The sequence below is a fragment of the Garra rufa genome, chromosome 11 (genome assembly GCF_049309525.1).
Source record: "Garra rufa chromosome 11, GarRuf1.0, whole genome shotgun sequence".
NCBI lineage: Eukaryota > Metazoa > Chordata > Actinopteri > Cypriniformes > Cyprinidae > Garra > Garra rufa.
In genome coordinates, this window is record NC_133371.1 from 38,682,919 (window position 1) to 38,704,439 (window position 21,521).

Below are 21,521 nucleotides of genomic sequence, written 5' to 3' on the forward strand. Positions count from 1 at the left end.
AAAAAGTAATTAAAAGCTCTTTTTTGGGCTTTTTGGTGTTTCATAAAGTGTTTTTTTTTTTTCAGACTAGTGGAAAGAAAACACCCAAAAGACACCGTTAAGTGTTTCTTTTATAGCACTTTATCTATTTGTGTCAATAGATTTCAATTAAAATCCATATTTTTAAAGGCTGTTTTCTCAAAATGAGTTTTTTCTCCTACACTGAGCCATAAATCTCCACTTCAGTAACACTTACACACACACCAAACTTTGCATTTTTATTACTGTCTGTATTCTGAAAGTTTTTACAGAGGGATTTGTTCATATATAATTTGCTTGATTGTATAAAACATTTTATTCCCCCCAAAAAATGGTTCAAAAATACATTGTTTTCTGTTTGTTCTGTTTTTTTTTTCTGAATTATGGAGTGACAATATGAAATACCCCAAATTCCCTCTGTAAAAACATTTGACTCTAATATGTCAAAAAAATAGACAAGAATTTTGAAACTGACTTCATCCAGTGTTTAGATTTTTGTACTAGAAATGTATGCAAATTAGTGCATATTTCATTAAATAATGCCTCGTTTGCATATTTAAACCTAACATTTTAGAAAACTTGTAATACAAAAAATGTTTGCAATTATTAATGTAATCAATTAACTGGGTAAGTAAGGTGATAACTATTAGTTATTTTGACCATAAAACTTAGAACAGACAGAAAACAATGTATTTTTTTTTTACAATTTTGGGGGGAATAAAATGTTGTATAAAATCAAGCAAATTATGCATGAACAAACCTCTCTGTAAAAACCTTCAGAATATAGACAGGAATAAAAATTTAACGTTTGGTGTGTGGAAGTGCTACTGAAGTGGAGATTTATGGCTCAATGTAGGAGAAAAAACTCATTTTGAAATGTATTGTATTTGTATTGTATGTATTGTAATTGAAATCTATTGACACAACTAGATAAAGTGTTATAAAAGAAACACTTAGTGTATTTTGGGTGTTTTCTTTCCACTAGCCTGAAGAAACACTTTATGAAAAACCAGCCCAAAATCTCAAATTTGACAGGCACATAAAAAAAGTGGTTTTGCCTGCTGTGTCTCCCCTTAAAAAACAAATTGTAATCTCTTACTTTACTTTTTTAAGGGAAAAGTAGTTAAATTACAGTAATTAATTAGTAATTACACCAAACACTTCTCATAATGTACATTTTCATCTGCAAACACATTTATTTTGTGGAAATAATGCTCTGTGACTTGTGTGGTCAGGCAACTACTATTATAAATCACTACTATCTAAGCTTACTATGCATCCCTTGAGCAAAAGGGTGTTTTCAGCACGTTTTATAACTGAAACGTAAGCCTTTGTAACCACTGAAATAGTATACTGCAAGAGTTTGCACTTGAAATCAAAAGCTCTCTGGTGTTTCATTAATATAGCAATGAAGTAATACTGTTGAGATCATGGTGTTTTTGTTTGTATGTGTGTGTTGTGCCATACCTGGACTTTAATATCATTTTCCAGCTCCGCATCTAGGAAATCCAGTGTAACCGGCTCCTGGAATTTGGGGTTCTAAAGAGGAACCGAATGATGTTAACATTTCTCTCTCTATAGTTTAGAGTTGAGTGTTAATGTACTCCAGGTCTACAATACATCACAGTGAAAGTTTCTTTTGAGCTATAGAAATATACAGTGTCTACAAAGTTCATTTATGTAGGCATAAAACTGATTAATATGTTCTTCTACACAGAGAAGGAAGAAAATAAATTAAACTCAGTCCTTTCATGGAAAAAAATGGGTATTTTATTTATATTTAATCTCCTTTGTGTCTCCTTTTCGTAAACATTTGCATTTTTTGAATAATATAGAAATGTAGAGAATGTGAGTAGAGGATTGTGTTTCTGTGAACAGAATAGTGAATATTTCTGTATTTAACTATGTTAAGCCTTAACATAAAATAACTCAACATTTGGATTTAACCAGATTAAATCTAATCGTATTTTAAATTTGGACAGTTAAAACTATTGTGAACCTATTTCATTACTGTACATTTGGGTGTCAAAGTATGATTCATGTTTTTGAGCAAGAACCATGTAGATATTAAAATCTAGATGCTTAACAAAACTTTGGCTCGCTCTGTTTTATGAGGTAATATTTTCTGTCTGAGAAAGAATGTTTGCTTTTGGCAATGAGTGATTTCGTTCATCTGTATGTAGCACACGTCACATTGCTCATGTACACATTAACAACACTGGCACTTACATCAAATCTATGATGTGAGAAACGTTATAAGGTGAAATGAGGCAATCAAACGCTTACATGCAACATGCAGAGCGAGCATGAACATGGTCAGAGGAGAGGATGAGGAGGACAGAATCAAAAACAGAGACAATGAATGAATGACATGAGACAAAACAATCACATCACAAAAAGAAATAAAGATAAGTAAAGACAAAAAAGAAAATGAGAACGCAAGAAAGAAAGAAAGAAAGAAAACGATAGAAGACGAAAGACAGACAAAGAGATGAAAATGAAAAAGACAGGCGTAAGACAGTCAGAAAGACGAAAGAAAGAAAGAAAGAAAGAAAGAAAGAAAGAAAGAAAGAAAGAAAGAAAGAAAGATGGACAGGGACAAAAAAGAAAGTAAGAAAGAAAGTAAAAGAAAGAAAGAAAGAAAGAAAGAAAGAAAGAAAGAAAGAAAGAAAGAAAGATGGACGGGGACAAAAAAGAAAGTAAGCAAGAAAGAAAGAAAGAAAGACGGACAGATGAAAAAGAAAGAAAGAAAGAAAGAAAGAAAGAAAGAAAGAAAGAAAGAAAGAAAGAAAGACAGACGAAAAAAGAAAGAAAGAAAGATGGGACAGACAAAAAAGAAAGAAAGAGGGACAGACGAAAAGGAAAGAAAAACGGACAGGGACTAGAAAGAAAGAAAGAAAGAAAGAAAGAAAGAAAGAAAGAAAGAAAGAAAGAAAGAAAGAAAGAAAGAAAGAAAGATGGACGGGGACAAAAAAGAAAGTAAGAAAGAAAGAAAAAGAAAGAAAGAAAGAAAGAAAGACGGACAGATGAAAAAGAAAGAAAGAAAGAAAGAAGGACAGACGAAAAAATAAATAAAGAAAGATGGGACAGACAAAAAAGAAAGAAAGAAAGAGGGACAGACGAAAAGGAAAGAAAAACGGACAGGGACTAAAAAGAAAGAAAGAAAGAAAGAAAGAAAGAAAGAAAGAAAGAAAGAAAGAAAGAAAGAAAGAAAGATTGACAAAAGACAACATGAAAGAAAGAAAGATAAACAAAGAAAGAAAGAAAGAAAGGAAAGATTGACAAAAGACATAAAGAAAGAAAGAAAGAAAGATAAGACAGACAGACACGGACAAAAAAGAAAGTAAGACGGAAAGACGAAAAAGAAAGAAAGAAAGAAAGAAAGAAAGAAAGAAAGAAAGAAAAGATAAACAAAAGAAAAAGAAAAAGAAAGAAAGAAAGAAAGAAAGGAAGAAAGAAAGAAAGAAAAAAGGGAAAGATTGACAAAAGACATAAAGAAAGAAAGAAAGATAAACAAAAGAAAAAGAAAGAAAGAAAGAAAGAAAGAAAGAAAGAAAGAAAGAAAGAAAGAAAGAAAGAAAGAAAGAAAGAAAGAAAGAAAGAAAGATGGATGGGGACAAAAAACAAAAGAGAAAGAAAGAAAGAAAGAAAGAAAGAAAGAAAGAAAGAAGGGAAAGATTGACAAAAGACAAAGAAAGAAAGAAAGAAAGATAAACAAAAGAAAAAGAAAGAAAGAAAGAAAGAAAGAAAGAAAGAAAGAAAGAAAGAAAGAAAGAAAGAAAGAAAGAAAGAAAGAAAAAGAGGGATATATAAATGAGAAAGGAATCAAAGGAAAAGCAGTGAATATGAAAGCAGGATGTAATGAGAGACAGACAACACTGAGGAGGGATTTCAAAGTGTTGGGGTCGCCCTCTGCTCCGCTACCGGCCTCCGGGGGACCCACACATCACCCAGATATGACTGACATGTGTCGGCTTCATGTGTCAATCCAGCAAAGCGTGAGAGAGACTGATGAAAACTATGTCTGGCACTTCTTATATAGGCTGTGAAAATATGTAAACTATTTCTGTTCTACCATGTGCGAAGATATTCTGCGCTTGAATGGCCAACGTCAGGCGTAAACGTGTCATGTCACAGCTGATGTGGGCGTCGCTGTTTATGTTGTTGGTGATAATAATAGCACACCGCTGAGAGTCACAGTGACTAACCCCATTATCACACTAATTACAGTGTTCAAGAGAAAGACACAGAACTCAAGGCAGAAAAAGGCCTCATTAAAAACAATCTCATGAATACAACTACTGATCTAAAGCACTGAGGATATAGTGACACACAACTAAAAATACGCACTTGCTCTTTTCTTGCTGAGATAATAACATCAAATTTAAATAAATAATGTCCCCAAGTACCCTGACCTGCAATACTTAAAAACTGCATTAATATCATTACATTAGACTTGGAAGAAAGTAACTAAACAAACAAACAAATATAATAATATATAATAATAATAATAATAATAATAATAATAATAATAATAATAATAATAATAATAATAATAATAATAATTAAAATAAATTATAAAATAAAAAAAATACCTTTAAATTGTTAAAATAAATAAATAAATAAATAATAAAACCTATTTTAGTTTTTGAATTGTTGTTCTGGAAGATCAATACTTTAAAGTAGTAACAAACAAACAAATAAATAAATAATTATTTTAAATTGGTAAAATAAATAAATGTAACACAAACAAACCAATTTCTTAAAAACCTATTTTACTTTTCAAGTTGTTGTTTTGCAAGGTAAATACTTTTAAATAGTTACATAGTTAGTTAAATAGTTACATTAAATATACAAGCCAAAAACAAATAACTGTGATAAATAAATAAATAAATAAATAAATGTGAAACAAACAAACTAATTTCTTAAAATCCATTTCACTTTTTGGGCTAATGTTTTAGAAGGTCAATACTTTTAAAACGGCTACATTTAAATAAATAAAAATAACGTAAACAAACAAGCAAATAAAATAAATATTAATAATAATACATATGAAGAATTATTTATTAAATAAACTGTTAAAATAAATAAATAAATAAATAAATAAAAACAATTTTTCTTTTCTGATTTGTTCTGGAAGATCAATACTTTATAGTAGTAACAAACAAACAAAATAATTTTAATTGATAAAACAAACAAACAAACAAATAAATGTGAAACAAACCAGTTTCTTAAAATCTATTTCACTTTTTGGGTTATTGTTTTGGAAGGTCAATACTTTTAAAATAGCTGCATTTAAATAAATAAAAATAAAATGTAAACAAACAAGCAAGCAAATAAATAAATACATTTGTAACAAACAAATTTATTAGAAACTATTTCACTCTTTTGGGTGTTTTTTTTTTTTTTTTGAAGGCCAATACTTTTAAATAGCTATATTATCATTTAAATAAATAAAATTTCAACTAAAAAACTTCTTAGAACTGATTTTACTTTTTGGATTGCTATGATAGAACAGATGTCAGTTCCACTAAAGTGATGCACAATGCACAAAGTGTCAAAATAGTTTTTTAAACAGTATATATTTATTGTTCTATTTAAAACCTATCGAATTTCTTTTTGTGTAGTATTTTGCCCGTCTTGACACTTGGCTTGATATATTATGTAATGCAACGACATTCATGCATTTTTAAGTATGCAAATACTTCCTGTGGCCACTTCATCTCTAGAAAAACAAAGATTCGAAAATGCTGTCAAAGAATCTTCCGAGTTACCATCTTTAGCCAGTCCAAACATCTTTCAAGCTGAATATGTTGACCAAGCAGCAGTAATTTTTATAAACAGGAAAGGAAGATTTATACAAGTTCTGAGTGTCCCGCCCAAATCCCTCCCTCACCCTGAAACACACAGGCAATGCCTGGTTACAAAACATGTAACATATGACACAAAATAGATGTATGATGACTGCAAAAAAAACACTATATCTTGAAATGGATCTGGAAGAATTCAGTTACTAAAAATTAGAATTTGAAAAAAAGTCGAAAGAAGAAAGATGACATTTTGCCAATCAGGAGGCAAAACAAGCAGCAGGATTTGTGGAACATGTCCGGCAGTCAATTCCCCCATAACGCCACTGTGGGACAGGCAATGTACCGGTTCAGCAAACATTTTTCCTTTCCCTTTTCTCCTTCTCGTTTTTCACTCGTGTGTTTTCACTTGGACAGTAAATCATCTTTTTGTTGTTCGCATTACAAATGGAGGTCAAGTGAGAACACAGATTTGCCGTATGAAGAAATCATTACTGAATCCTTCAAGATTACAAGCACATGACATGAATACCAACTGCTTGAGATACGCGTTGGATGTGAGCGCTGAACGTGCTACAGTAGGCTGTACTCTCTGGTATATCTGGTAACGCTTGGAACAAATAAAAACCATTATCTTTCTGATCCGCCAGACAGGAAATATCTCGATGAACTCTCACACAGCAGACACAAACAAACATCAGATGGCATGCTAGCGCTCCTGATAACCATTACACACACTTACTGAAGTCATATCCCTGCTGAAAACACCAGGATGACTGATCATAAGCATATGCTGTGTTTTGGATGCTGGTTCCCGACATGCTTTGTTGGTGTGTTGGCGTCCCCACTAGGCCACTAAACTAGCTTAACTAGCAGGAATGGACTTACACATACTACTGTTTGAAAATTTGGGGTCAGTAAGTTTAAAGAAAAAAAGAAGAAGAAAAAAGAGAAATGGATGCTGGATGCTTTTCATTCAGAAAGGGTGCATAAATTACTGAATTAATTAAATATATTAGACTTTTTTATTGCTACAATAAATAATATTTAAAAAAAATGATAAAAAGTTATTTGTTGGAACATCAAAGATCAATCCTAAATAATAATAATAATTTAAAATAAAACTATAAAATAAAATAAAATAAAGGCAAAATAAATAAATTAAATTAAATTTTAAAAAGTTAAAGAAATAAATACATGTGTTTTAATTGCTACCAAAATTAATATATTTTAAATAAATGAATAAAAAGTTCCCTTGAACATCAAAGAATACTAAAAAGTAGGGATGCATGATATTTATCGGACAGATTAATTATCGACCGATATGGGTAAAAATTACGTCATTTTTATTGCTCCGATAAATAAATGAAATCCGATCCGATAAAGTACTCTTGCTGGTAAATCAATCAATCAATCTGGTTTATCTGAGATTCATCTGACTGCTTTCCGAGTGCAAGTGACTGCAGCTGTAAACTGCAGTGACTCTCGGATTTTGTCGCGTTTAATACGTTGTTCAATGTTATTAAGGGAAAGGGTGAAGCTGATTGTTTGGTTCATGTCACATGACCTGCGTTGGGCTTGCGGCATTCTGAAAAGTTGAGATGTTTTAATCTCGATTCTGATGTTTTATTCCCCGTCTTGTACGATTTGGTTGTTGCACACATTCATAATATGATCAATAAGAATGGACTACACGTAAGCTTTAACGGACATTTGGACATCTGACGTTAGTCCATGATGCACTTTTCATTTTTTCCAGGTTGACAAATGTCAAAGCATTTTATTTATTTAGAATTGTGGTGCCTTACACAAAAAATAAAAACATTTTTGAAGAGTCAGGACTGATGTCTGCCATGATTGTTTGACCCAGATATATAATATACATTTCATTAGTTTATCTTAGATTTTGTATTCTCCTGGGTGCACAAAATTATCATATAAAAATATGAACCTATCGGTATCGGCATCGGCCACAAGAAGGACTTAATTATCGGCTATCGGTATCGGTAAAAAATTTCATATCGTGCATCCCTACTAAAAAGGTATCATAGTTTCCTATTTAAAAAAAGAAAGAAAGAAAGAAAGAAAGAAAGAAAGAAAGAAAGAAAGAAAGAAAGAAAGAAAGAAAGAAAGAAAGAAAGAAAGAAAGAAAGAAAGAAAGAAAGAAAGAAGGTATCATGCTTGGGAAGTTTGTTTCCAATACATTATGTTTTTTTCAAAATAAAATAAAATAAATAATAAAATATATAAATTATAAAAAATAAATAAAGTAATCAATTGATGAAAAAATGCAATAACCTTTTTATTTTCATATTTATTTTATATTATATTTTTATATTCAGATTTTTTTCTTGCATTTCTGAGTTATTTCTGTTCTAAGAATTAGTTCTAAGAATTGAGGGAAAAACGTCAGAATTGAGAGAATTTTTTTTCATGGAAGAAACAAAAAAAAAATAGATTTTTTGCGAATTCTGGAATTGCAAGAAAAATCATCAGAATTGTTGTTTGTTTCCACTACATTAAAAAAAAAAAAAAAATTATAAAACCAAAAAATAAAACACATATACATATACATATATATATATATATATATATATATATATATATATATATATATATATATATATATATAAAATTTAAAAAATAATTTATTAATTAATCAATAAATTAATTTTAAAAAGCTATTGCAACTTTCTCTCACAATTCTGAGTTGTGAGATGTAAGGTCAAAATTGCAAGAAAAAGTTTGAATTGAGAAAAAAGTAAAAATTGAGAGATAAAAAAAAGTCACAATTATATATTTTTTTAATTTTGAGAAGCTTGGAATTGTAAGACAAATCATTGTGAGATAAAAATTTAAATGAAAAAAAGAAAAGAAAAAGTTAAATAAACAAAATCACAATTACCTCGTTTTTACCTTTTTCTTTATTTTTTTAAAATGCAGGCTTGGTAAGCATGAGAATTTAAATCTATCAAACTAATTATTGCTGAAAGAAAATGATTGGTTTTATTGATTCTTCATCTTGGTGAAAACATGTGTGGTGTATGAAGTGTCTATACACTAGGTAAAATAACTATCACAAACTATAAACTTTTAGGAAACTACAGTAAGCTCAGAAATGATTTATGGTAAAATATACACTACAGATTACGGAAGGCATATAAGATATCATACTACAACTACAGGAGCCGAACAAACTATTTCAGTATTTCTAAGACAGAACATCTGAGTGGATCTAGCACAGTTTGCATAGTCTCACCTCAGGGAACGTAAGAGCAAGCTTTTTACTTAGCCTGCGGCGACGGCTCTGAATCCTGTTCTAATGAGAAATATGGAGAGGATTTCAGAAAGAGGGTTATTTATGGGCGCCAAAAACTGATTTAAGACCTTAAAAGAGACCACACTTGTTAACAATGCTGTTATTGTAAAACACGGCAATCCATCATAGATGAGAACGCTCGAAAGAAATAAAAGTGCATGCTATAAATCGATTCCCATCGTGTAGGCCTTCCTACTGTTTGAACACAATTATTTGGATCTCTGGCGAGCAGACAACATATGGCAGACATACTACGAGGGGTTTGTTCAATTTCGGCACTGTCAAAATCAAATTAGCCCTTCCTGCAGTGTTCAAAGTCTCCTTGAAAGACTCTCCAAAGTTCGTTCGAAGTGGTCGCTTTCTCTTAACTTTAGCCGACAAATTCAGTCATGTGTTTTGCGCCGCTGGATGCTGGTGGAGCACTTTGAACTGTTTCCAGTAGATCTGGCACCCCATGGTTTAGGGGCTTGTGTTTGCATATCAGCGCTGCTCGGGGTTAAGTACGGCATCCACGGTTCAGAGATTCAATCCATGCCTACGTGTCTCTCTCAATCAGCCTGCCGATCTGCGGCCGCACCAGATCGCATCTCAACATGTGTCCTTGCGAGATCAAACCTTCAGATGTGATCAGAGCCGGCTCGCTAAACTAAAGTAAAACCGAGCGGATAGCGCGGCCTGTTCCGCACATGGAGTCCGCTGGGAGCAATAACGCTGGCGTTTGTGTTTGTCATGGCACATGCATTTCGTTCCTTCTTATGCCTTTAACGATATAGATGAGCTCATTAGAAAAAAAAAAAAAAAAACATTGTTATGTTACGAGTTTGTTTCGGTGAAGAAGTTTCAAAGGCTTTCCCATAAGATCGACGGGGAGTGGAAGAAACCTTCAAGTCTTTGTCGTTTCTTTTAATCCGAAAGCTGGAGGATGGGACTTTGAGGCAAGATGGAAATATGTCATAACATTCGTTCTTACTGACGCCAAGGACGGAAATGTGTTCTGCATGTTTGATTTGACTGGCTTGTGGACTGAAGTTAATATTCTCCATATATAAGACCTGGAGCTTTGTTATTTTAATGTCGATTTAACAGCAAACATCATACCTCTCTGACCCAACATTTCAGCAATAACACTGACATGTTTCAGCACTTGCCCTAACTCACAAGCCAGGTGTCCTCAGGCATAGATAGCTGAAAAAGCAAAGAAATCTCTCAGAGTTACACATTGGGACTCAACAATAAGGATTTTCTGCTGGTTCCGTTGGAGCCGGGTTTCATATTTTTACCTACACTTTTAATATAGTATATACATGACAGTTTAAAGGTTTGGGGTCAGATTTTTTATTTAATTTAATTTGATTCATTTAACTTTTCTTGTTTTAAATAAAGTATTGCAAAATATTATTACAATTTTAAGTAACTTTTCTATTTTCAATATATTTAAATATATGTATTCCTTATTACTATCAGTGTTGAAATTGTATTTTTATTTTTGTTAAATATATTAAAAATACCATTATATTTTGTATATATTTTAAATGTATTTGGTATTATTATCAGTGTTAAAAACTGCTGTCCTGTTTAATATTTTTTGTAGAAATGGTGATACTAATATTTAAAAAAATATTATTTGTAAATTATATATATATGTGTGTGTGTGTGTGTGTGTGTGTGTGTGTGTGTGTGTATAATCATATTTTTAATATATTTAAAATGTATTCCTGATTATTATCAGTGTTGAAAATTGTTGTCCTGCTTAAATTTTTTTTATAGAAACCGTCATACTATTACTTTTAGTATTTTGTATTATTTTTGTTAAATATTAACTACCATTTTTTTTTTTTTTTTTTTTGTTTATTATTTTATTTTTATTATATTTATTGTGATATATTAAAAATACCATAATATTAAATATAAAATATTTAAAATGTACTTATTATTATTATTATTATTATTATTAGTGTTGAATACAGATGCCCCGTTTAATATTTTTTTTTTGTAGAAATGGTCATACTATTGTTTTTTATTATTTTTTATTAATTTGTATATTTTTTTATATATATTAAAAATATCACCATGTTTTTTTAAATATTTTAAATATATTTTATCAGCACTGAAAACTGTTGTCCAGCTTAATATTTTTGTAGAAACGGTCATACTATTATTTGTATTATTATTTTTATTTTTTTTGTAAATATATTAAAATACCATCATATCTTTAATATATTTAAAACGTATTCAGTATTATTATCAGTGTTGAAAACTGTTGTCCTGCATAATATTTTATTTGTAGAAACGTCATACTATTATTTGTATTATTTTATAAATTTTTATAATTAAAATATATAACATTTAATATAAAATGTATATTAAACATTTTTCATATATTTAAAATATATTATTATCAGTGTTGAAAACTGTTGTATTTTTTATTATGGTACAATTAATAAAATAAAATTAATTCCTAAGGGTTTTAATTAGCAATAATAACAATTATTAACAGTTTAATTTTTTAAACAAAGGAATGGAATAAACTGCAAAACATTACGGATTTGTTTTAAACTTCCATTACTATCACAAGTCACAACGTCAACCAAAAAAAAAAAAAAAAAAAAAAACTACATTAGCTGCATAGATAAAGTTATAACATACTTCAATTAGCCTAATCGCATAGCATAAATACATCACCCAAAACCAAATGTTTACGATCTCACACTGGCCCCGTGCCATCCTTATTGTTGAGTCCTGCACATGTCTAACTCTTCACGATTGCATTTCGAGCCTAAATCAGAGAATGTCTAAACGATTTTCAATCTACAGCCATCCAGACGTAATATATTTAATGCATTTTACCTCCTTAACTTGCGAGATTGTCTGAGATTGTCTGAGACTGGGTGATAGACGGTGCTTTTACCATCCTGACCGAGGATAAACTATGACCCTGAACGCACACACGTGATCTCGTTTCTCTTTTACATTCTTTGTTTAAAAGATGAAATACAGACTGGCCTATGTGTGTGGTGGGATACCAGAATCAAAGGAGCCTGCAAACAGACTGATATGTAAGAAGTGTAGCAGAGATGCATTGAGAAACATGTATGCAGGTTCGCTGCCAGAAGTACGGCGTATTACTTCGGGCGATTTGCAAAGGTTATGTGCAAAGCTCACCCAGCAGAGAGGCTGTGTGCTCCGATCCAAAGGTAAAAGCTACACGAGCGCCTGTTTACACACCGCAAATGCATGTTCATACATTCTAAATCTACAACTTTACATATGAGGTCAGATACACTTGTCAATAATGATATGAGCTGAATCACTCGCAGATGCTAGATCTGTCTGTTTGTGTCATGGGACAGATAAACGCAATGTGGTATTAACTATTAAACGTATGAATGGAAGGAAAAAAGGCATGCTATTAGGGCTGGGTATTGCATGTCAAAATTCTAAATTCACATTAAATGCCTAATTATGAAACACGACATACAAAGTTTAAATATAATGTCATTTTAGGTCATAATTATGACATAAAACGTAATGAAATCAGATTTCAGATTTTTTAAAATCTTATAATTAAGGCTTTATATCTCAATTATGACTTAATTATTATTAAATATGTCAATTCTAATGATTTGATCAAAATTATGATATATAATTATGATTTTTTTTGTCTAATGTAGTGTAAATGTATTTGTGGGAGATTAAATTAATACTGATACATCTTGGAGTGTCAATGCAATATTGAGAGAAAAAAATCATTGCAATACATTAATATATGGTTATGTTCGCAAAGCTCTAAATTTGACTTTATTATTTTAATTACATTTTTTTAAATATATTAAAAATGCTATCATATTTTTAAAATGTACTCCTTATTATCGGAGTTGAAAAGTCTTTTAATATTAATATTAAATATTTATTTATTTATTTAGTTGGTAGAAATCATCATACAATTATTTTTTTTAAAATATATTGAAAATACCATCATATTTTGTATATATTTGAAATGTATGCCTCATTAGTATCAATATTGAAAACTCTTGTCCCGCTTTTTTTATAGAAACCATCATACTATTACTTTTTTATTATTTTAACTTATTTTTTTTATATATATTAAAATTACAATATTTGAAAAATATATTTAAAATAGATTCCTTATTATTATCAGTGTTTAAAACTGTTGTCCTGCTTAATATCTTTTTGTAAAAATGTCATACTATTAATATTTTTATTAATTTAGATTTTTTTTAAATATATTAAAATTACTATCATATTTTAAATATATTAAAAATATATTCCTTTTTATTATCAGTGTTGAAAACTGTGGTCCTTCTTAATATCTTTTTGTAAAAATGTCATACTATTATTATTTTAATTATTTTAATTAATTTAGATTTTTTTTAAATATATTCAAATTACTATCATATTTTAAATATATTAAAAATATATTCCTTATTATTATCAGTGTGGAAAACTGTTGTCCTGCTTAATATCTTTTTGTAAAAATGTCATACTATTACTATTTTTATTATTTTAATTAATTTAGATTTTTTTTTTTAAATATTAAAATTACTATCATATTTAAATATATTAAAAATATATTCCTTATTATTGTCAGTGTTGAAAACTGTTGTCCTGCTTAATATCTTTTTGTAAAAATTTCATACTATTATTATTTTTATTATTTTAATTAATTTAGTTTTTTTTTTTTATATTAAAATTACTATCATATTTTAAATATATTAAAAATATATTCCTTATTATTATCAGTGTTGAAAACTGTTGTCCTGCTTAATATCTTTTTGTAAAAATGTCATACTATTATTATTTTTATTATTTTTATTAATTTAGATTTTTTTTAAATATATTAAAATTACTATCATATTTTAAATATATTTTAAATATATTCCTTATTATTATCAGTGTTGAAAACTGTTGTCCTGCTTAATATTTTTTGTAAAAATGTCATACTATAATTTTTTTAAATATATTAAAAATACCAAATGTATTCCTTATTATTATCAGTGTTGAAAACTGTTGTCTTGCTTAACATTACTCCAGTCACATGACCCTCAGAAATCACTCTAATATTCTGATTTACTGCTCAAAAAACATTTATCATTAATATGTTGAATTTATTAATTTATAGGTTTCTTTAATGAACAGCATGCTCAGTAGAACAGTATTTCTCCTAAATATAAATCTTTAATAACTTTACATATGTCTTCATCACCACTTTTGATCAATTTACAGCACTGTTGCTAAATAAAAGTATTAATTTCTATCAATTCTCCAAGCTTTTGAATAGCATAGTGTAAAATATTTCAAAATCGTTTTATTTTAGATAAATGCCGATCTTATCAAATAGAAATATATTTCACAATACAGCTTTTGCTGTATTTTGAATCAAATAAATGCAAGCTTGGTGAGCAGAAGACAATTCTTTAAAAAGAAATCAAAATATAACTGTTCAAAAACTTTTGACTGGTAGTGTAGATTCGTAATTTTTCCGTAATACTAAACACATGCTTTATATAAATGTACAAATGAACACACAGACATATGCGTACATTCAAAAGCACACACTCACACACATGTAAGAATGAACATAAATATGAAACACGTATACACAGACAAAAACGGGAGGGTGGATATAGTGATAAAGAGAGAGAGATACAAGACCTACAGATGTTAAATAACACCAATGTCAAACAAGAAACAAACGTATTAGACAAGTATGTCATGGTTCCCCACCACAAGCAGCCTCAAAACCTCTTCCTGTGCCATAAATGTGCTGTGATGTCATGGTTGAGGTATTTGGGTGGAGAAAAACCATCATAAGTATTTGCTTTGGTACCTTTGGTTGCAGGTTTGGATGAAGCAGGACGTAACCGTTAGGATCGATTGCAAAATAATATCCATTAGGACCAATCTGAAATGAAACAAAACGGAAAGAGGAGAAGAGTGAAGACACCTCAAATAAGAAGACCACCATCGAACCCAAATCCCTGCTTGGACCAAACGGGCCTGGTTTTTCAGAGATGCGGCGGTTAATCCCTCACTAGCGGGGTACTGTCTAATATCCCCCGAGAGCGCCGACCCGAGCTGTCAATCACCCCCGAGCACTTAGCGTTAATCAAATGTGTCGGTTCATCTGGAAACATTCCTCTGAGCTTAACAGAAAATCACAACCATTTACAAATCAAATGTAAGTACAAACAGATGTAATGTACAAGGGCTTACGTCCTCTTAAGAGCGATCTTACTGTAAGGAGGCGAAACCGCAAGACGGCAGACCGCAGAACAATAGCGCATTTATCTTATGCGTGCCGTGTTATTCTTATTACTGCGACTCAAAGAGTCCGCAAAGAAAACATCTAACACATGAGCTTCGCTTTGGTCTCTTATAAATTGAATTATGTAGCGTTCAAGGAATAGTTCACCCTAAATGAAAACTCGTCGCCGTTTACGCGCCCTCACGTCGTCCCCAAAACCAGATTTTCTTTCGTCTCGTTTTTTTTTTTAAGTGCAATGAAAGTGGATAGGCCTGTCAAGCACCAAATCTGAGAATAAAGTACCATAAAAGCACCATAAAATTAGTGAGTGTGACTCGGGCGCAATGTGCGATGTCTTTTGAAGCCATACAATTCTCACCCGTCTCGTTTTTGACATCAAACTGGTGCGACGCGACTGACACTTCATATTTTATTTTACACTACTGTTCAAAAGTTTGCGGTTGGTAAGATTTGTAATGTTTTTCAAAGTCTCTTATGTTAACCAAAGCTGCTTTTCTTTGATTTAAAACACAGTTAAAATGTGAAATATTATTACTTATTAAAATAACTGTTTATAATTTAATAAATCTTAAAAAAGAATTTATTCCTGTGATGGAGACGCTGGATTTTTAGTAGCAGTACTCTAGTGTCTCTCTTCAGTGTCACATGATCCTTCAGAAATCATTCCTTTTGTTTTTTGAATAGAAAATTCAGCAGAACAGCTTTTATTTTAATGTAGTTTTTTTTTTTTTTTTTACATTATAAATGTCTTTATTGTTACTTTTGATCAATTTAATGTGTCCGTCTTCATTAAAAGTAATAATTTCTTCAAAAAAGAACATACAGAGCCCAAACTTTTGTACTGTACATGAACATGATGTTTGAGAAGGACAGATTATATGTAAATGAAAACTGAAAATGAAATAATTTCACCACTTTTGTATGATCATTTTATGGCATTTTTTTATTTATGGATCTTGTCTTCAGTCCTCAAGTCCTCGTTATATTAAAGCCTGTTTTTGCCCTTTTTTATCTCACAATTCTGATCTTTTTCTTAGAATTGCAAGAAATAAAGTCAGAATTGCAAGATAAAAATACAATTCTGACTTTCTTCTCGCAAATGCGAGTTAGTATGTTGCAGTATTTTATCTCATAATTAAAAGCAATTGCGAATTACAATGGCAAAATTGCGAGACATTACACAATTCTGACTTTTTTCTTCAGAATTGCATGACATAAACGTACAATTGTGAGTTATGTCAAAATTGCCAGACAAAGACACAATTCTGACTATTTCTCAAAATTGCATGATATAAACTCGCAATTGTGAGTTATAAAGTCAGAATTATGAAATATAAACTTGCAATTGAGAGTTATGTCAAAAATGCCAGACAAAGACACAATTCAGATTTTTTCTCAGAATTGCATGATATAAACTTACAATTGTGAGTTATGTCAAAATTGCCAGACAAAGACACAATTCAGACTTTTTTTCTCAAAATTGCAAGACATAATGTCAAAATTCAGACTTTCTTTCTTAGAATTGCATGATATAAACTTGTAGTTATGAGTTATAAAGTGAGAACCGCGTGATATAAACTCGAAATTGTTATATCAAAATTTGAGACATAAAGACACAATTCTGACTTTGTTTCTTATAAAGTCAAAATTGTGAGATATAAACTTGCAATTGTGAGTTATAATGTCAAAATTGCGAGACAAAGACACAATTCTGACTTTTTTCTCAGAACTGCGTGATATAAACTTGCAATTCTGACATTTTTTCTCAAAATTGTGAGATATAAACATTATAAGGTTATAAAGTCCGATTTTGAGGGGGCAAAAAGACTGATAAGTTGTCAGAATTGCAAGTTTATATCCAATTAGGGTTTGAAATGACTAAACAGTGAATAAATAGTGATGGGATATTCATTTTAGGTCAACTATCCTTTTCACTTTCATTTATTTTGTCATTTTTTATTAGACTAAAACACAAACCACATGAAATGCTGATTGTATTGTATGAGTTAAAGTGGTATGTGTTTGTGGTACTCACTGAGAAGCGGGGCGTCAGTCTTTTTATATCATCAAGAGACACATCCACCCCCATCACTCCTAAAATCAACTGGTTCTGATGCTAAAAGAAGATCAAAAAGACAGTTAGTTTCCACTCTGACATACAGTGGAGTGATATTTAGTCATTTACAAACAAATACGTGACCCTGCACCACAAATCAGTCATCTGAAAGCTGAATAAATAAGCTAAATAAGCTTTTTATTGATGTATGGTTTGTTAGGATAGGACAATATTAGGATGACATACAACTATTTGAAAATCTGCCATCTGAGGGTGCAAAAAAATTTAAATATTGAGAAAATCACCTTATAAAATTGTGCAAATGAAGTTCTTAGCAATGCATATTACTTATCAAAAATTAGGTTTTGATATATTAACGGTAGAAAGTGTGCAAAATGTCTTCATGGAACATGATCTTTACTTATTTTCCTAATGATTTTTGGCATAAAAGAAAAGTTGATCATTTTGACCCATACAATGTTTTGTTGGCTATTGCTACCAATATACCCATGCTACTTATGACTGGTTTTGTGAGCCGGAGTCACTAATGAGGCAAAATTACACCTGGAAATAGCATAAGACCTTGAATAGATTTCACAAGAACACAAAATGTTGCTTTTGGCCAAAAATAACCAGCATGACATTATGTGAAGGTGCAGAGTGTTACGTCAATACTTGTCATCCATACTGGAAATGGATATTAACCTTATCAAAGAAGCCAGTGACGCAGTGGAAAGTAACAACAACTTTCAGAGGGTCAAGCAGTTTAGTAGACAAACAATATACGGATGTACGGATCATCTGACCCCCAACTGGAAAAGTTTAGGATAAGATACTGCATTTATTTTCCATATCTGTTACTTTTGTGGTGTTCCTAAGAAGGTCACTGTCCGCATGGTTAATACATTCAAGAGATAATGAGGTTTACGCGTTTGCGTCAGTAGTAGCTTTAACCCCATTAAACGTGACAAAAATAGCAGTTTGTTCCAAGAATCAGGCTATTAATAGAGTATTTTGGCTGTTAACTACACATCTGGTGTTCTGGTCTGTGTTCAATCGAATGTTTTATTTCCGCTTTTGGGACTCAGTTTGAAATGTTGTTCTTGGTTGTGCACTTAAGGACCTGTGTTCATAAAAAATATACATATATACGCAAAATGTATTTTATAATGTAACATAAATTAGCATATCAAATCATCTTTGCATTTTATATAGGAGCTTCTGAATGCAAAGCTTATGTAGAATCGTATGTAGAATTAATTTTACAAATACATTTTCATTTATTTGTGGAGAAACCTGAAAACGTGCGTCTGCCCTATCCAACCTGACAGAGCTTGAAAGGTAAAGAGGTGCGGAGAAAAATAGCAGATAATTGTCGCATCATATCAAAAACACTTGAGGCTATAAAGGTGCTTCAGCTAAGTACTGAGTTAAGGGTATGAATACTTTCGCAACATACTTATTTCAGCTTTTTATTTTTAATAAATTTGCCAAGCTGTGACAATTCTGTTTTTACTTTGTCAGTATGATGTATGGAGTGCTGACTGATGTGGAAAAAAAGTAATTTAAAGCAGTTTAACATAAGGCAGCAACATAAAACGTGAAAAAAATAAATACTTTTGCAAGGCACTGTATTAGATATTTTTTTGCAATCCATTGCTGAACCTGCTGAAGAGGCTGTGAGATGTTAGAATTATTGTTGTTTACATTCATATTTATGCAAAACTGACCACATAAAAAGCATTATATTCACTCCATTGAACTGTCTAGGGTCAGTAAGATTTATTTGGTAAGAGAATAATACTTACTGAGCAAAAAAAGAATCAGAATTAGTAAAAAAACAAAGAAAATAAATTAATAATTGAAGTAAAAATGTTTCTTAAACATCAAATTAAAATATTAAAACAATTTCTAATGCTCATATAACACTGAAGACTGGAGTGACACCAGTGTTGTTTTTGACAACCATCTTAGATTTAGTCTTAGTCTTAGTCTTTTGGACTAAAATGCTTCTTAGTTTTAGTCAAATTTTAGTCACTTCTATATGTGATAGTTTTAGTCCAATTTTAGTCGACGAAAAGTCAAAAAGGTTTTAGTCTAGTTTTAGTCGACGAAAAGTCAAAAAGGTTTTAGTCTAGTTTTAGTCAAAAAAAGGGAAAAAAGTAGTCTTTTAACAAATTAATGTAGGTCAGTAAGTATTTTGCTGTTGGGTAGTGTCACTTATAAGTTCTGAAAATAGCAGATCTATAGTTCAACACAATGTGAGCTTCCGGATCGACTATTTTCACCAATAATTACAATAATGAAGGAATGTTTTAGAACATAAAAGACAAACAAGGATGGAATGCTAAAACGGCTTGCCATACTAGTATAGCAAAGAGTATTTAATGCTAAAACGGCTTGCCATAGCGTCAGATACTTTTTAAGTTTTAATTGGCATGCACAATAAGCGGAAATGTCATGCATTTTAAACGTCTGACGGACCACCCACTAACATTTTCGTCTATTCTCGTCTCGTCAACGAAAACTCACACACGTCTCGTCATGTTTTAGTCATCAACGAGCCATTTTTATCTCGTCATCGTCTCGTTATCGTCATGAAAAAAAGTGGCGTCAACGAAATGATTTCGTCATCGTCATCGTTGACGAAAACAACACTGAGTGACACTGCTGAAAATTCAGCTTTGCAACACAGGAATAAATTAAATTTGAACATATACTACAATAGAAATCAGTAATTTTAAATTTTTAAAGCATAATAGACTTTAAAAACATTTAATAAAATACCACCAACCTTAAACACTTGAATAGTAGTGTATGTGGATACTGTATCTAAAATTTATGTGTAAACTGATATTCCAGATTTTATACAATTTTGACCTGTTTGGTTACCAGTTTGAAGAAGCTCAAAAAGATTTCTTTTGATTTTTCGGTCATACAGTATGTGCCATTCAACAGTCTTAATTATTTATCTCATCCAAAATGATAAAAGTAGTAGTAATGAAGAATTAGTGAGTGTTTCCATACTTTTTAACTAGGAAAATCAAGATAAATGATGGTCTGACCTGGTTTCGAGATCCGCCCACCCTGGATTTGGTCTTGTTGAACACAGGTAGTGTGCCTGTGATGACTAGGCCCAACTCCTGAGGTCATGATGAGAACACAAAACAACTATTAAACACAATGAACTTTTACAGTTTATATGATGTTTATTTAAAAAAAAAAAAAAAACTGTACTAGAGCGTCCAGGTACACGTTGGTCCACTGCACTTGTTTGGCATCTGCAAGGACCATTGGTCTGCCCAAAACATCTAGATACTCCTATGCAGCAGTGAACAACACAAAGCAATCAAGAGATGGTCATCCTTGGACCTCTACATACTTCTAAAGAAGAGCAAACACTTGTATACAGACCTGTGTGTTTATGCGAATGGCTCCAATGGATGGAATTTCGTAGAAATATCCTAGAAAACATATCATATGGAGTCATTTAGAGTGCCTTGCAAAAGTATTCATACCCCTTAATTTTTTTCACATGTTGCTGCCTTATGTTAAAGTGTTTTAAATTACTTTTATTCCACATCAATCTACACTCCATGCCCTATAATGGCATACCCTTATCTGGGACAGTTGAAATTTAGCTCAGGAGCATTCATGTTGCTTGTAGATGTTACTACATTTCGAGAGAAGTTAACCTGTGGCAAATTTGCCTGAATGGTCATGATTTGGAAAAGCACACACGTCTTAATTAAAGGTCTAACAGCTGAAAATGCATATCAGAGCAAAAACCAAGCCCTGATGTCAAAAAATGCCTGTAGAGGTCAGAAACAGGATTGCATCAAGTTACACATCTGGGGAAGAGTTCAGAAAAAAATCTGCTGCACTGAAAGTTCACAGAAGCATGTAGTCTCCATTATCCTTAATGGAAGAAGTCTGAGACAACTAGGACTCTTCCTAGAGCTGGCCTCCTGGCCAAACTGAGCAATCGATGGAGAAGGGCTTTGGTTAGAGTGGTAATCAAAAAGATGATAGTCA

General features: G+C 31.1%; 1 protein-coding gene across 1 annotated transcript in view; it reads right to left on the reverse strand.

Annotated features, from left to right (window-relative positions):
* LOC141345347 (voltage-dependent calcium channel subunit alpha-2/delta-1) overlaps positions 1-21,521 on the reverse strand; it is a 221,944-nt gene that overhangs the window by 108,705 nt on the left and 91,718 nt on the right. The window contains exons 15-20 of the mRNA XM_073850208.1: positions 20,901-20,950; positions 20,724-20,807; positions 20,552-20,629; positions 17,466-17,546; positions 14,993-15,067; positions 1,486-1,557 (exon numbers count right to left, since the gene is read on the reverse strand). Coding sequence (XP_073706309.1) covers positions 1,486-1,557; positions 14,993-15,067; positions 17,466-17,546; positions 20,552-20,629; positions 20,724-20,807; positions 20,901-20,950 — 440 coding nt within the window. The remainder of the gene's footprint in view (positions 1-1,485; positions 1,558-14,992; positions 15,068-17,465; positions 17,547-20,551; positions 20,630-20,723; positions 20,808-20,900; positions 20,951-21,521) is intronic.